Source organism: Ambystoma mexicanum, chromosome 3p (assembly GCF_040938575.1).
Source record: "Ambystoma mexicanum isolate Mex_15411 chromosome 3p, UKY_AmexF1_1, whole genome shotgun sequence".
NCBI lineage: Eukaryota > Metazoa > Chordata > Amphibia > Caudata > Ambystomatidae > Ambystoma > Ambystoma mexicanum.
The window spans coordinates 132,728,074-132,743,204 of record NC_090925.1 but is presented as its reverse complement, the minus strand read 5'-3'; the positions used below and the strand labels follow the sequence as shown (position 1 = coordinate 132,743,204).

General features: G+C 42.6%; 1 protein-coding gene across 1 annotated transcript in view; it reads right to left on the bottom strand.

Moving 5' to 3' along the window:
- Nucleotides 1–396: 396 nt before the first annotated feature.
- Nucleotides 397–15,131, bottom strand: part of LOC138579824 (GATA zinc finger domain-containing protein 14-like) — a 60,304-nt gene continuing 45,569 nt past the window's right edge. Inside the window, exon 4 of the mRNA XM_069650051.1 lies at nt 397–913. Within this exon, the coding sequence (XP_069506152.1) occupies nt 397–913 (517 nt within the window). The remainder of the gene's footprint in view (nt 914–15,131) is intronic.

Sequence of the window (15,131 nt, the reverse complement as noted above, 5' to 3'; positions counted from 1 at the left end):
GTTCTCTGAAAGGGGAATCAGTGACCTGCCCCTTTGTGAGGGGGCATAGCTCAGGGGCAACCCGCTTGACTTGGAAGCAAGACAGCCCAGCTTCAACAGAGGTTTGAATACTTGAATGTTGTCTTCATAAAAAGAGAAGATTATGAAGAAGTGATTCCTGCGCCTGTCTGCTCACCTGGGCCAGCGCCTGAGATAACCCGCCCGTGTGCCTTTGCCGGTGAATGAGCCAACTTACATTTTTGCAGGACTTGTAAAGCACTTTAGAAGGGAGTTGTGATCAGGTTTGCAGCCAAGTCACAAATCTCTGCGTGATGCCTCCTGTTACTGACTGCATCCTGACTTTACCCAGTGTAACCGTTGCCCCACTGCACATTTGTCTTCAACTCCTCAACTTTTCTAGATGAACTGTTGCCTCACTGCATTGTTCTCCTCAAGTCTAGATGAATTGTTGCCCACTGCATTATTCTCCTCAAGTCTAGATGAACGGTTGGCCACTGTATTGTTCTCCTCAGGTCTAGATGAGCTGTTGCCCACTGTATTGTTCTCCACAGGTCTAGATGAGCTGTTGCCCAATGCATTGTTCTCCTCAAGTCTAGATGAACGGTTGGCCACTGTATTGTTCTCCTCAGGTCTAGATGAGCTGTTGTCCACTGTATTCTTCTCCACAGGTCTAGATGAGCTGTTGCCCACTGCATTGTTCTCCTCAAGTCTAGATGAACTGGTGTCCACTGTATTGTTCTCCTCAAGTCTAGATAAATTGTTGCCCACTGCATTGTTCTCCTCAAGTCTAGATGAACGGTTGGCCACTGTATTGTTCTCCTCAGGTCTAGATGAGCTGTTGCCCACTGTATTGTTCTCCACAGGTCTAGATGAGCTGTTGCCAACTGCATTGTTCTCCTCAAGTCTAGATGAACTGTTGCTCCACCATATGAATGTCTGCCCTTCTTTAACTCTTGCCCCATTTTATTTTGCTTCTTAACTGAATTGTTTGCTCTATTTCAATGGTTTGACCCAGTTTATTCACTGCCCCACTATATTTTACTTCCTAAAATCATAGATTAATTGTCTGCCCATGGTATGAAGTTTGCCCCAACACCTGCACTCTCTTCTTCACAGTCAAACAGACCATAAGCAGATCAGCTATGCCGCAAGCAGACAGCAATTTATAATCCCTCCCTACAGACATCGAACAACAGAATTCTAGGTACGACGTTCTTTAATCGTCAGGCATTTCAAAGCCTGCTGTTTAAACGTGTTTGACAGTTCATTAAATTTTTTAGGGGGGGTGAACGAAAGGGCAGATAAGTGGTTGGGGGGGTTCGGTATAGGTAAAAATAGGTGCAGGATAGGAGGATTGGCTTTGAAATGCCCGACGATGAAATGACATAGAACCAAATTCCACACCTCAACAACCAACTTACATACAACCTGCCCGGCCAATGTGCCCTAGCACCATGCCCACACGAGCCACCCATCTGGGCACAAATGTCGCTAAGTCCTTGGCACAGACCACCTAGAAACATATCTGTGAACAGTGCCTGGGAACTTCTAGACGGCATGCATCAACACAGCAGCAACGCTATCTTGCCTTTTCCCTCTCTCCAAAATAACCTAACCCACCCTCCTTTTTCAAATTGGCAAGAGTGCCAGAAGACCATGCAAATGGCAGTGGCGCGTAGTATAAGTCCCAGTAATACAACATAACAGTCTGCATGCTTAGGCAAGGATGAAAAGAGGGGTCTAAAAGGAGACTGAAAAAAAGGGAGGAGCTGGGCACAGGGGTGAAAGAGAGGGTAGAAAAGAGGTGGGGCAGAGAAGGAGAAAGAATGAGATAAAGAGCAAACAGAGAGATACACAAATAGTGAGGCAAATAGAGAGGGATATTTAGAGATAGAGAGAGTAGGAGTGCAAGAGTGTGATACAAACAGAGAAGGACAAACACAAGCAGAGGTGGACGTCCAAAGAAAGAGAAACATGTGAGTTCAAACGGGGATAGCATGAATGTGAGATTTAGAGAGAAAGAAACAGAGCAAAAAAGCAAAATGGTACGAGCTAGAATTACAGAAACAAAAAGGGTACACGTGAATTCCAGAAAGAAAAGCGCAAAGAAAGGGTAAAGAGGCAATGGAAATGATCTTTCTCTGCAAAGTTCTTTTGCCCACCAGGGGCAGTATTGCAGTAGCTTTCCACGGTGGCCAAAGCTTGTAGTGCATATGCTCTTGTGCAAAGGAATACTTTTTATCCTATGGAAGGGAAACATATGCAACTTGCAAACAATACACCATGGGGCAAAGCTTTCACGGAAACACTTAGGCGCCATACAAATGTCCAATAGATAAATAAATAAAATACTGGCCTAGACTAGTGAGTTCTTGTGCTTCTTTTGTATCCAAAGCAGTAGCCCAGTGTATAAAGGTCAAGGATGCTCACATTCTCTGTACCTGGTACTTAGATCCTTACATTTTGCTTCTAGGTTATGGATCCTAATGGCCAAAGTATCCATCAAGGATGGGCAACCATATCAGCTGTGCCAAGCCTATGACTCTCACACTGTTTACTGGATGCAGCTCATGTGCCAAGTCATGTATACTCAGCCACTCTGCATCCAGGCCAGAAAACTTGACACCCTGTGCCAATGTGAGAAACCCTTTAGTGCGTTTGAACATATCAGGATGCAGGCCATCCTCACACCACTTAGATGGACTAGGAGCACACTGAGTATGTGAGTTTAAATGGCCAGGAACAGCCAGTATGCGTGTAATGAAAGCTCACTCATTTTCAAAGGGGAAGACTCCAGAGACTGTAGCTAGAATAAGTAAGATGGTGGCATGGGATACATATGAGCCATCATCCGCGTCAGTGAATAAGATGGTGCATGGGATACATATGAGCCATCATCCGCGTCAGTGAATAAGATGGTGGCATGGGATACATATGAGCCATCATCCGCGTCAGTGAATAAGATGGTGGCATGGGATACATATGAGCCATCATCCGCATCACTGAATAAGATGGTGGCATGGGATACATATGAGCCATCATCCGCGTCAGTGAATAAGATGGTGGCATGGGATATATATGAGCCATCATCCACGTCAGTGAGTAAGATGGTGGCATGGGATACATATGAGCCATCATCCGCGTCAGTGAATAAGATGGTGCATGGGATACATATGAGCCATCATCCGCATCACTGAATAAGATGGTGGCATGGGATACATATGAGCCATCATCCGCGTCAGTGAATAAGATGGTGGCATGGGATATATATGAGCCATCATCCACGTCAGTGAGTAAGATGGTGGCATGGGATACATATGAGCCATCATCCGCGTCAGTGAATAAGATGGTGCATGGGATACATATGAGCCATCATCCGCGTCAGTGAATAAGATGGTGGCATGGGATACATATGAGCCATCATCCGCGTCAGTGAATAAGATGGTGGCATGAGATACATATGAGCCATCATCTGCAGTCAGTGAATAAGATGGTGCATGGGATACATATGAGCCATCATCCGCGTCAGTGAATAAGATGGTGGAATGGGATACATATGAGCCATCATCCGCGTCAGTGAATAAGATGGTGCATGGGATACATATGAGCCATCATCCGCGTCAGTGAATAAGATGGTGGCATGGGATATATATGAGCCATCATCCACGTCAATGAGTAAGATGGTGGCATGGGATACATATGAGCCATCATCCATGTCAGTGAATAAGATGGTGGCATGGGATATATATGAGCCATCATCCACGTCAGTGAGTAAGATGGTGCATGGGATACATATGAGCCATCATCCGCGTCAGTGAATAAGATGGTGGCATGGGATATATATGAGCCATCATCCACGTCAGTGAGTAAGATGGTGGCATGGGATACTATGAGCCATCATCCGTGCCAGTGAATAAGATGGTGGCATGAGATACATATGAGCCATCATCTGCAGTCAGTGATTTTCTGTCTGCATTACAATTCAATAATCCTCAACAATTGTTGCACTGTGCGCTTTGCTTGTTACATGCATGAAGTGCCATCATGGCATGGATTCACTTCCAACCGGTCCTGCTGAGCAGGCCTCTTGAACCTCGGTTTCCTACAAGATAAAGCGAAGAGAGTTACAATAGCACCATTTCATCTCACTCTTATTGAACTATAGACTTACAGACCCATACACTCACAAAATCTCTTAGGTGTCCACTTACGTTATGGACATGCGTGGAATACTTTATTCAATATAATGCACAGGTACCGCTATATAGAGCCCAATGCGTCTTTCATTGCCAGCTGCACTGAACCTGAGAGGATCAGCCCCTGGTGTGGCCTCATTTTACCAAGCAGGAGTGGTGGTACACATGTTTCCCTGCCCCATGCACCTCTTTTGGTGTGATGGAGAGTTCTTGGGAACTAATATGTTCTGGTTTTTGCTCCTCGTGATTCAAATGTTGCCCCACAATTGCTGCATTCCTCACCAGACAAAGAGGATGATGGTAACAGAAAAGAGCCTCTCAGTAGGCTGGTCTGGGGTGAGCCACCTACTGAGCTGGCACTGAATCTGTTCCCATTGGACACCTGCAATTGTTTGTTCGTGTCGTGATTTACTTTGTTGGGGCCTCCAGCCAATGCACTTACCCTTAGGTGGCATCACATTAGCATCCAGGCCCCCCTGCTCCTGGTCTAGTACGTCACAATGGATACCAGACTAAAGCAAGATCTTTTACTCGTGTGACCACCAAATGGGATGGTACCATGTTCCCCTGTCCAATAGACCTCCATAAACACCCACTGGCTACTGGTTGCAGCCAGTCTAAAAAAATATATATATATATCTAATGTTTGCCCAGGGGTATTAATAGAAGACAGCAGGGGTAACAAGGGAGACCTAGCAACCCCCAAATGACATCCCTGATAAATGCTTAGCTGCATTATCACATTTTCGTAAAGGGTACGCCTTTAGCTCTCTGCACAAATATGGTCTCAGGCTGAGGGACGGGCGGGGGTGGCTGTGGACCTTTTCTGATTTCCTATGATATGTTGACTGTTCACAGGTGGCAGTGGGTGATCATCTGTAATTGTGAATGTAATATTTCAAGATTTTTCTGGTTAGAAAACAGATTGTTGCATTGAACTGATACTGAGGCAGCATGTAACCCTTTTTTGTAAGGGCATGGTTCCAAGCCTCCATGCCTTAGAGAACTCTATGCAGGTTGATACAGGCATCAGCCTGTTCTATTAGTTTACTGTCAGTAGAAAGCAGTGGCTCCTAATCATAGGAAATCGTTCCGCCAGCAAATAATATGGCAGACACCAGGGATTTAAGTGCGCCAGTGCTAGCCAGGGCCCAGGCAGTCTCTAAATATTGCACTTTAGTCAGAGCACTGCGGTGACTCTCCGAACTGACTTGCAACCCTGATTTCTTCCCCAGTAAGGTAAATAAAAAGATGAGTACCGATGATGCTCTTAGCCAGTAGAAGTCCCTATTAGCTGTGTCTAGAATCACAAAATCAGTTAAAGGCATGTGGAATTAGGTTGTTTTCAAACATGTAAGGAAAAATATAAGAGAATCAGTGGCGCAGCACCATTGAGCTGACCGGGCTTCTGATCCCCTTGGAATTTTGGGCTTTGTTGACTCGACCTGGCTGAACTACAGAGCTGTGGCCGGACAGAACAGCACACAGATGTTAAAAGGCGCCCGGGCTTCGCTGTTAGCAAAGGTCTTGCAATTATTAACGTATAGCATTTCACTCTTAGCACCTGCATTCACATGCGTACATTTTTAGCCAATTGAAATCGTGATGTGGGGTTAGTACTTGCATGCCAGACAAGTGATTGGAAGGGTTGAGAGGGGACATGAGACTGCTCATTCTCATGCAGTCCTTAAGTGGGTGCTTTCAGACTTAATGGAGGAAGTTAACTGCTTGCAACATTTAAGCTGCACTAGAATAGTCTCACTAGAATATGTAAGGAAGTTAGAGGCCCCCACACAAATAAGTTTGCCCCTCCTCCACCGTCTCTGAAGTTAGCGTCTCTCCCAGCATTTGAAGGATTAACCCATTCACCCCCTGAAATGTAGGTTTCGTTGCACCACTGAAGAGAATACATTGATTTTTGCAATGCACTATATTAAAGTATTGTCATTACAGTGATTTTCATTAGTACATAAGAGCCATGGATTTCTTTCAAAGGAACTGATGGATGTATGGTGCACTGACATACTGATTTGATGTTCTCTTTTATATTGGAGTATATTTATTTTGATCAATATTTTTACAGCTCAATAATTAAATTGTACTACATCTTTCAAAGATTAATTTACTCCTTTTCATTGCATGTGTGAAAACGTGATAGGGTCTGTTAGGTCACGTCTTTAATTATACAGGCCCCATCTCTTTTCAAGGATTATTAGCTACTTACAATTTGCATCTGCGCCAGACCTGTTAGGCCCCAACCCCCAAATAACAGAGCCCCCCCACCCTCTCGATTACTTGCACAACTTACCACACTGATACACACATCTGCTACTGGTTCGGATAACAAGGAAGCTTAGAACATCCTTAAACACAAGATCGACAAAAATACAGTAACCGTTCCAGAGCCCCTTGCAGGGTTTCCTGTCTAGGCCAGAAGGCCATGCCTGAAGCTTGGCCAGATCACTGGCAAGTCACGTGACATAATGACTCTCATAACTTTCACGTTGCCTGCAGTTCTAGGTTTATCACCCGGCATAATCTTCTAACATTATTAAAACTTTCTTGAACCAATCCCCAATTACCTTTACTCCCATGGTTTCATTAGGTTTGGCTATTAGGTGACGCTGAAAGCACTACCTTTAAGCCGAAACTATTGTCATTAAAATAAGAGCTTTAACATAAGAGCTTGAAATAGGAGCTTTGAATGAGGGTCTCTAATGCTTTTCAATGCAGATGACATCTGAGGATGGATTTGTGTAGTTTGGCTATGTGTCCGACCCATTTAACACTAATCTCTAAGTGAAATCTATATGATTTTCCTCCCATTCCCACCCATCTTCCCTCAAACCACACACCTGTTTGCACTCTTTGCCTGCATTTGTATTGTGTGGTGAATTTATCAACCATTTTCACTTCCAAAATGGCGGCAGCAATGTGTTTATGTTATTTAAACGATATTTGACTTGATTGATGGTTTAAAAAATATTTACAGCATCTTTTAAGTTATGTTACATATTTTAATATATTTAGTTTTAAAAATGAAGAAGTTACTGTTAAATATACGTGTTTTGTAAAATGGCTTTCAAATAGTACATGTACTGATTTGTGAGTGGTGTTCAAGTATCTTGTGATGTAAACATGACCTGATTGGCTGTGTAGTTAGTGATGTCAGCATTATGTGATTGGATCGGTAGTCTGTGTTTGTTTCTACAATCCATTTTGTTTCTATATTCGAAGCGAGCATTAAAGCTGTGTGTCTGCTTAACATTTGAAGACAGAGGTAAAGCAAGTGATTTTCAAGGATGCCTGTTTTATTTTCTCACCTGCTGCAGTCTTATTTCTGCTTGCCTAGGTTCTTAATTGTAGCATCCTGTGTTTTAAGAAGCTTCCGTCACTGTATTAGGGGGAGACTCCTCCTCCTGAGGGAAAGTTCTAAAAGAACCTTTACACTTGCTTACCACTTCAGGTTGTGGTAGTTTTTGCCCTCTAGTGCATTTTATGACATGAGCAATGGCAGAGCAAAGGTTGAGCCGGTTCACCATCAGGATGTTTGCCGCTCTGCGCCAGCCTCTCCTGGAAGACTCCGCCCACGGACTAGCACTGATCGTCCTGCAAACCAATGACAAGAGCACAACCCCAAGGAGCATGAGCTGTCCCATGCTGGCTGCAGTAAGCACACAAGCACGTAGCCGGTTGAGCTCCTGAGACGACTTCACACCTGAAAGCAATCACCCAGCACTGCATGGGGTGGACAGCTCACATTCATTTATGTCATCACACCAGAGGCCAATTCCCACATGCCCCCAAGGTGAGGCCAATCAGATATCGCCAATAGCACAGCGCTGAGGAAAGCAAAAGCTAACATTTCTTCTTATCACCAAAACTAAAGCTAATTTACAACTCATCAGGTAAGACCAATCAACTGGGAATCCTTGGCCTACATCAGTACTGTACTGTATTAACAACTGGGGAAAGTCAAGAAAAAACTATAAATGGGGAGTATGGCCTGGAGAATGGTCATTAGCTTGGTGGATAGGTCATGGGTAAAGCAGGAAGGAGCCAGCACCCCACAAACTCGATTCACAGCAGGGCATAATAATCATAATCATTTCAATAATAAAACCTCGCATTACAGTGCTTAAAAGCGGAAGGAAGCCGCATAAAGTGCTCTATGTAAATTTGTCATTATTGTTATTCTATTATTACTAATATGCCTGGACATTTCAAACTAATTAGTTACTAACCTGTCCTCTGTATTCAGTGTGTTAACATTATAAAGGGTATTCCAGAAGACCAGGGTTCGCGCTACAGTCACCTCTCAGCAGAGTACCCATGGCCCAACGAACCTTCCCCCGGCAATGATGGAGGACTCAGCCAAGGGCAAGTCAGAACTGTCCTTTATTTTCCAAACAGACAGGGATCATACAGGAAAACAAAATTCTCCAGCAATCACAGCCCCTGAGCCCATGTCACAAGCTTTTATGTTATTATGATATCACACTTCCTAACCGTTCCCCAAAAATCTAAGCGTGTGTTCTATTGGGTAACGTGGGTACTATTACCTATATGTGTCCCCTATATGAGTTGTCACACTGGTTCTTCCATGTCAGGTGGGTTTTTCTGAGACTTCCCCAAAACAATCTATTACATTGTTGCATGGCTGCAGGATAGCATTTGGCCCTTGCCCCATTACACACCACCCCAGGATTTGTGCTCTCTGATTGGCTGGAGCAGGTCCCCCCAGGCCTGGGACCCTGCTCTGTTCACAGCGCTCGTGTACCTTCTCAAGGTAATGAGAAAGACTGTGTGTCCCAATTTTTGCCACTGGTATAGCCACATAGCCTGGGAGAGTGCCTGCAGGTTGCAATGTTCATTGGGCAACACATGTAACAATTCTATCTTTGCTGGGAACCACTTCTCTTCCCACCACGGGTAAAGGGCTATTGTTTGGCTTGGCTGCGTCATGTGGGTGAGGACGGCAGAACTGAGCTTAATTTTTGTCTGCAATTAGTGAGGATTTATTCTGTCATTTTGCAGGTGGAAACCTGCCATGAGAGCCAGGAATGTTCCACCCGCCCTTGTCCTTGGTTGCAAGCACTGGCCTTTTGCTTTGTGCTGCGGAATCTGCATCTCTTTGTTCCTTATTCTGAGGCCTGTGGCTTCATGGTGTCACGGATTTATAAATATATGGCACACTCTAGACCAGGACTCTTTCTACTGGCCAGGGATGTGGCGCACAATAAAAAACGCTTTCAAGTTTATTTATTTCAGATTCAGCTTTGAGAAGGCAGCCAATCTGTCTCACACACCCTTGACGTACACCCCGTGTCGCAATGGACCATGAACCAGGCCGGTGTGTAATAATGAAATATTTATTATTTTTAAAATTCAAATGAAAATCAAACAGATTCAATATAGGGCAGCAATCACCATTGTGGTGATAATTACACAGTAAAATGGGATACACTTAATTTAACTTTCTAATATCAGACATATCAATGCATAAATGAATGAAAGCAAGATTACTTTTTGGGTAATACTTTCTTCAAATGGCACCATGGTTGTGTATTCCCCTTGCAACACTCCCTCAAACCCCTGTTAACCAAGCTTTGTGTTGGTGGAGAGGGGTAGCAAGGAGTCAGGTATACTAGCCAAAAATTAGATTGAAAATCCGACCCACCACCCCTGAATGGGAGGCCAAAATCATATTGAAATTGAGCAAAATGGCACTCAGAATTACTGAATGGTTATTTTACATGTGCGGTTGAATGGATAAAATAGGAATTTGTGTGGCTGTACTAAAGAAGCAAGAAAACCTACAAGCTACAAGGCAAGGGACTAAACAACATGCTTACAAGTGGGAAAATTGACTTTGGGAAGGAAACAGTGCAGCAAAAATCACACGGGGCAAAATTGCAATTATTTAGTTTTCACTGGTTTAAAACGAGCAAACAACTTCAGAAATTAGCTAAACAGACAGAATCGAAAATCTGTTTTACTGATGAGGTACAAAGGCACATAACAGGTATGATACTAAAGTGAAAGGGTGACTCTTTATGGTAGACAGTGTGGTATTTTTGAAAGGAAGGGAAAAATCGGATTTTTAAAAGGGAAACACTTTCACAGGCAAACTCTGTTTTATTAGCAAAATGATTTGTTTTACTGCAACTATATTTTAGTGGCTATATTATTAAAGAAAGACACAGTAGGCAGGGAGGTTAATTTGCAAGGTTAACCTATTCACGCCACGTTCATCTCTATGGAAAATTAATTAATTTATTCAAAACAGTACTAAGGACTTATACAACGGACTGAGATGATTGGGAAAGAATTAAGCTACACATGGAGACTAACACAGATTTTTCTAAGGACAGGATACACAGAGGATTCTGACAATTTAAGAATTTACTAGGGTACTTATAAGATTTCTTATAGGATTGGACAGAATGCAAGGTAACAGAGAGGTGTAAGCAGCTTTTTTGGTTACTGGAGAGGGGTGATACTTACAAAATACACTTGGGTTGGGTAGTTCAGACAGCTAACCGGGTCTCTGGACAGCGGGACAAGGATCTGTCACTGCGCAGCGGCGGGCTATCCTTCAAGGGAACAGTGGGGCAACCAGGGTCTGGTCACAGTGGACATCGGGGTGCATCAGTTGGGAAAAGACAGGTCTGGTCACTGGATTCTCTCAAAGGGTCAGCAGCCTTTCCCCCTTTCTCCCTGAATTATTGGGATTTTTGTAGGGTTTAGTTCTGGATAATTGTCCTGCCTGGATAGGAGGTTCTGCATGGATCTGGATCAGCTGCCCCTGGCCTGGCACTGGAGTCTGGAATCTTGTAGGGTGAATGTTGAATATCTGGATCTCTGGATTTTGAATGTTGGATTTTTGAATGTCCTGACTCTCTCTATGCTTCCTCCTTTTATAAGCAGGATGACATCAGAGGACCTTTACTATATGGGCGGAAATAACCTGGACATACCTCTAAGATAGGATAGGTCAGCCTGTGGATGCTGCCGCCGCCTCCCTGTAAGCAGATTGGCCCCCGGAAGTGACATCAGTTTTAGGGTGTGTGTTTTATGATGTGCATTGTTATAGCACCGTTACTTTTGCCAAAATCAGTTATGAAACAAAACACTTATATTTACAATTGTTGTCATCATGAAAATTAGAAAAGCAGACCCCATATTTTACAAAGAATATGACGTCCCAAATCCCAAGTTTGTGTGATGCTGTTTTGTCCTTCTGGCAGTCTTTCGCCATTTCTCTGAACAACATGTTACCTAAAATTATACAAATGGCTACACATGAGCCTAACATTGTCGGGCTTGATTCCATTACATTTATACATTTGTGTCATGTACGCTTTCTTCAGAAATGCCTCTTTAATGCCGTTCACGTCCCCCACATGCTAGGATAACCCACATAGTCTTATTTTAATGGCGCAAAATTTACATTAAAGCTGTCATAATTTCACATTACTGCTTCTTTAGATTACTGAAATAAATGTCTTAATGTAAAACGTCTTTTAATTCCAATGGGCTGGCTTTGTTCCCAAAAGTGGACAGTCTTTCCAAGCCAAATGTTTTTCCCTTAGTCAACTGAACAACAGGGTTCCCATGACGCTCTTTCATCCCAGGCAATGGAAGCTGAGGAGAGGTGTGAAAGGAATTCACACTTCCTTGTGATAGGGCCAGTACCCCTTGATCCATTGTCCCCGGCTGCAAAAGTGCTGGCCAGTCTGACGAGGTCTCAAATTCCCACACCTTGGTCCTTTCACATTTGTAAAGGGACTTCCTTTCCCAAGGGGCTGGATATCTTCAAAGTGCCTGCCTTGCCAAACTGGTCTGACAGGAATGCCTGAGCTCCAACCAGGCTGTTGAAGTTCTTTGTGCTGAGAAGAGTAAAATACACAGAGTAAAATACACCTGTATTTTTGCGGCTTCCCAAAATATACAGTTTTGTTTCTGGCATTTACAGTATTATTTCTTATTTAGCTGTCATAATGTCATTTTATTTCTGTGTAAAGCAGTAACACAGGTTAATTTTATTTTTGTATCCATTTAAAAATGAGGCATTCCTCGCATTTTGTTTTCAGTCAGCTTTTATAACTCTGGTCAATTTCTACCCACGGGGATATGTTAAAGAAATTGGTTCTTTGAAACAGACATCAGGAAAAGGAGAGAGAGAGCTTCTTTGAAATGCTGTGCGTGTGTTTAATTTGTTTCCAAAGTAATTGTTGAATGCGGCCTGAAATATAATTCCTGCTTTTCATAGACTTTATTTGGCACCACAATGCCGTTCAGGGAGGAATGGCCCTTATAGGATGATGTTCATTCTGAGTATAGATGGGCATGGCTGTGTTTTACTGGAACCAAACGTGGTGATGTTTGAAGATGAAAATAGCACCAGTGCAAGGTTGTTTTAAACGCAGAACATTTTCTTTTGCAGTTTGAAGTTTTGAGCTGACAGCATAGCAGCGCAGAGCCATTCTGCCTTGGAATCCTTCTCTTTTTTGGTGCACATGAAGAAAATAAATGCAGCCATTCTCGGGATGTCTGTGCTCCATCTCGCCCCATATGTGCTCATCAGACACAGAGCAGCCATGATTTCTGTAACTGCTTAAATGCAGTTTTGCGGGAGGGAATATGTTCTCAGCAGCCACAGCGCATCCATTATTTCTGTAACTGCTAAAATGCAGTTTTGTGATGCAGGGATTTCTGTTGGGCTGGTAAATGTAGCTCACAATGTGATTTTACTGGAGTAATTCTATGGTTTTCCTACATATAGTAGTATAACTATGTGCAAACTCGGATTGATTTCGACCAGTACATTAGAAAATTACGTCTGAAAAAATTCTTTGCCATCACAGATTTCAAGGCACAGAAAAAGACATTACCGGAAGGAAAAACAGATATTACCTTTTCTGAAATGGGAGCTCTTGCTGACTTAGTTGAGCTCCAAAAAGGCCGAACAGTCAATGATGGTCAAGAGATGGAATCAATTGACTTTCAAGAGTTGGACGTTAGAACAGATTGGACAGTCAAAAGCAAATTGAAACAGAAATCAAAGTTCAATACAATAGCTAACACCGCCAACAACATAGAAGCGTTCCAAACACTGGTAATTGAGGACTTAAAAAAACTCAGACGAAACAAAAGATACAAAGAGAGAAGCAATTTGACCATGAAGGACAGAATGGCCCTTAATGAACTTTGCAACCTGACAAACTGTGTGATTAAGCCCTCAGATAAAGGACGAAACATTGTCCTAATGACTCGTGAAAATTATGTTAAAGAGGCATGCAAACAGTTAAATGATAAAAAATGCTATGAAAAATGTGGACAAAATCCAACAAAAGCATTAGAAGAGAAGGTAAAAAAATGTGTAGCAGGTTGGGAACAGAAAGGCATACTAACTGAAGAAAATTGCAAATTTCTACGAACGACCAACTCCATCACACCAACCATATATTTTCTTCCGAAAATACATAAGAACAGTAAAAAACCACCAGGAAGACCGATCGTTTCCCTAGTGGGGTCAGTGTTGGAGAACATGTCGATATTCATAGATGAACCTCTTCTGTCCTTCGTCTCCTCATTACCTTCCTATCTCAAAGACACAAAGGATTTTCTATTGCGAGTTAACAATATACCCTGGGAATCCAACTTCATGATGGCAACCATGGACGTGGTGTCCTTATACACGTCAATTGAACATAATTACGGCAAAAAAGCTTGTGAAAGATATCTAAACACCAGGTCCCTCAACTATCTGGAACACACACAAATGATTGTAGCTATGATTGATCTCTGCTTCACTAACAACATCTTTTTTTTCAATGAAGAATATTTCAGGCAAATACAGGGCACGGCTATGGTGACAACATTTCCCCCATCCTATGCCAATTTGACTATGGGGGCCTGGGAAGCTACAGAAGTATGGACAGAACAGAATCATGATTTTACTGAAATTGTGGTTATCTGGCATTGATATATAGATGACTTATTTGTAATTTGGAAAGGGACAGAGGTTGGTTGGTATGATTTTGTAAAGCATCTGAACCAAAATGAGAACAACTTAAGATTCACAGAAACACACAGTTATTCGTTCATAACTTTCTTGGATGTTAATTTAAGAATAGTGGAGCAAACTCTAACGTGTGAATTACACAGAAAACCCACAGGATCAAATTCGCCACTACACGCTAATAGCGGGCATCCGAAGAGTTTGATCTGGAGTGTACCGTATGGTGAATTTATAAGGTTAAGAAGGAACAGCACAACTTTAGAAACATACGATGCAGAAAGCAAAATCACAGCAAGAGGATTTCGACAACAGTGTTACCCTAAAAAAGTCATTGAAAGAGCGTATTTAAAAGCCAGAAGTCATGATAGACAAATCCTCTTGGCAGACAAAGAAAAAGCTATGAATAATGAGAACGAGGAAGTACGACTCATACTCACGTATGATAGTCAAACCACAGAGGTGAAACGTGTGTTACAGAGACATTGGAACGTTTTAACAATTGATAAGGACATTGGAGGCCTGCTGAAAAAACATCCAGACATCAGTTACAGAAGAAATACTTCAATCAAGGATAAATTGGTCCACAGTTTCATGGATAAAGAAGTAGCCAAGGACACGAGTGCCTGGTTGACCAATCGGAAGAAAGGTTTCAACAAATGCACAAGATGCAATATGTGTAAATTTGCAAAGAACTGCACCACCTTTGAGCATCCAATAACAAAATCAACTGAATATATAAATTACAAAATCACGTGTGATACTGAATATGTAGTATATATTCTGATGTGCAAATGTAAAAAGTGGTACGTGGGCAGTACCAAATGCAAATTAAAAATAAGGGTGCAACAACATGTGAGAGCCATACAAAACAAAGATGCTAACTATCTGATGGCAAAACATTTCACTGA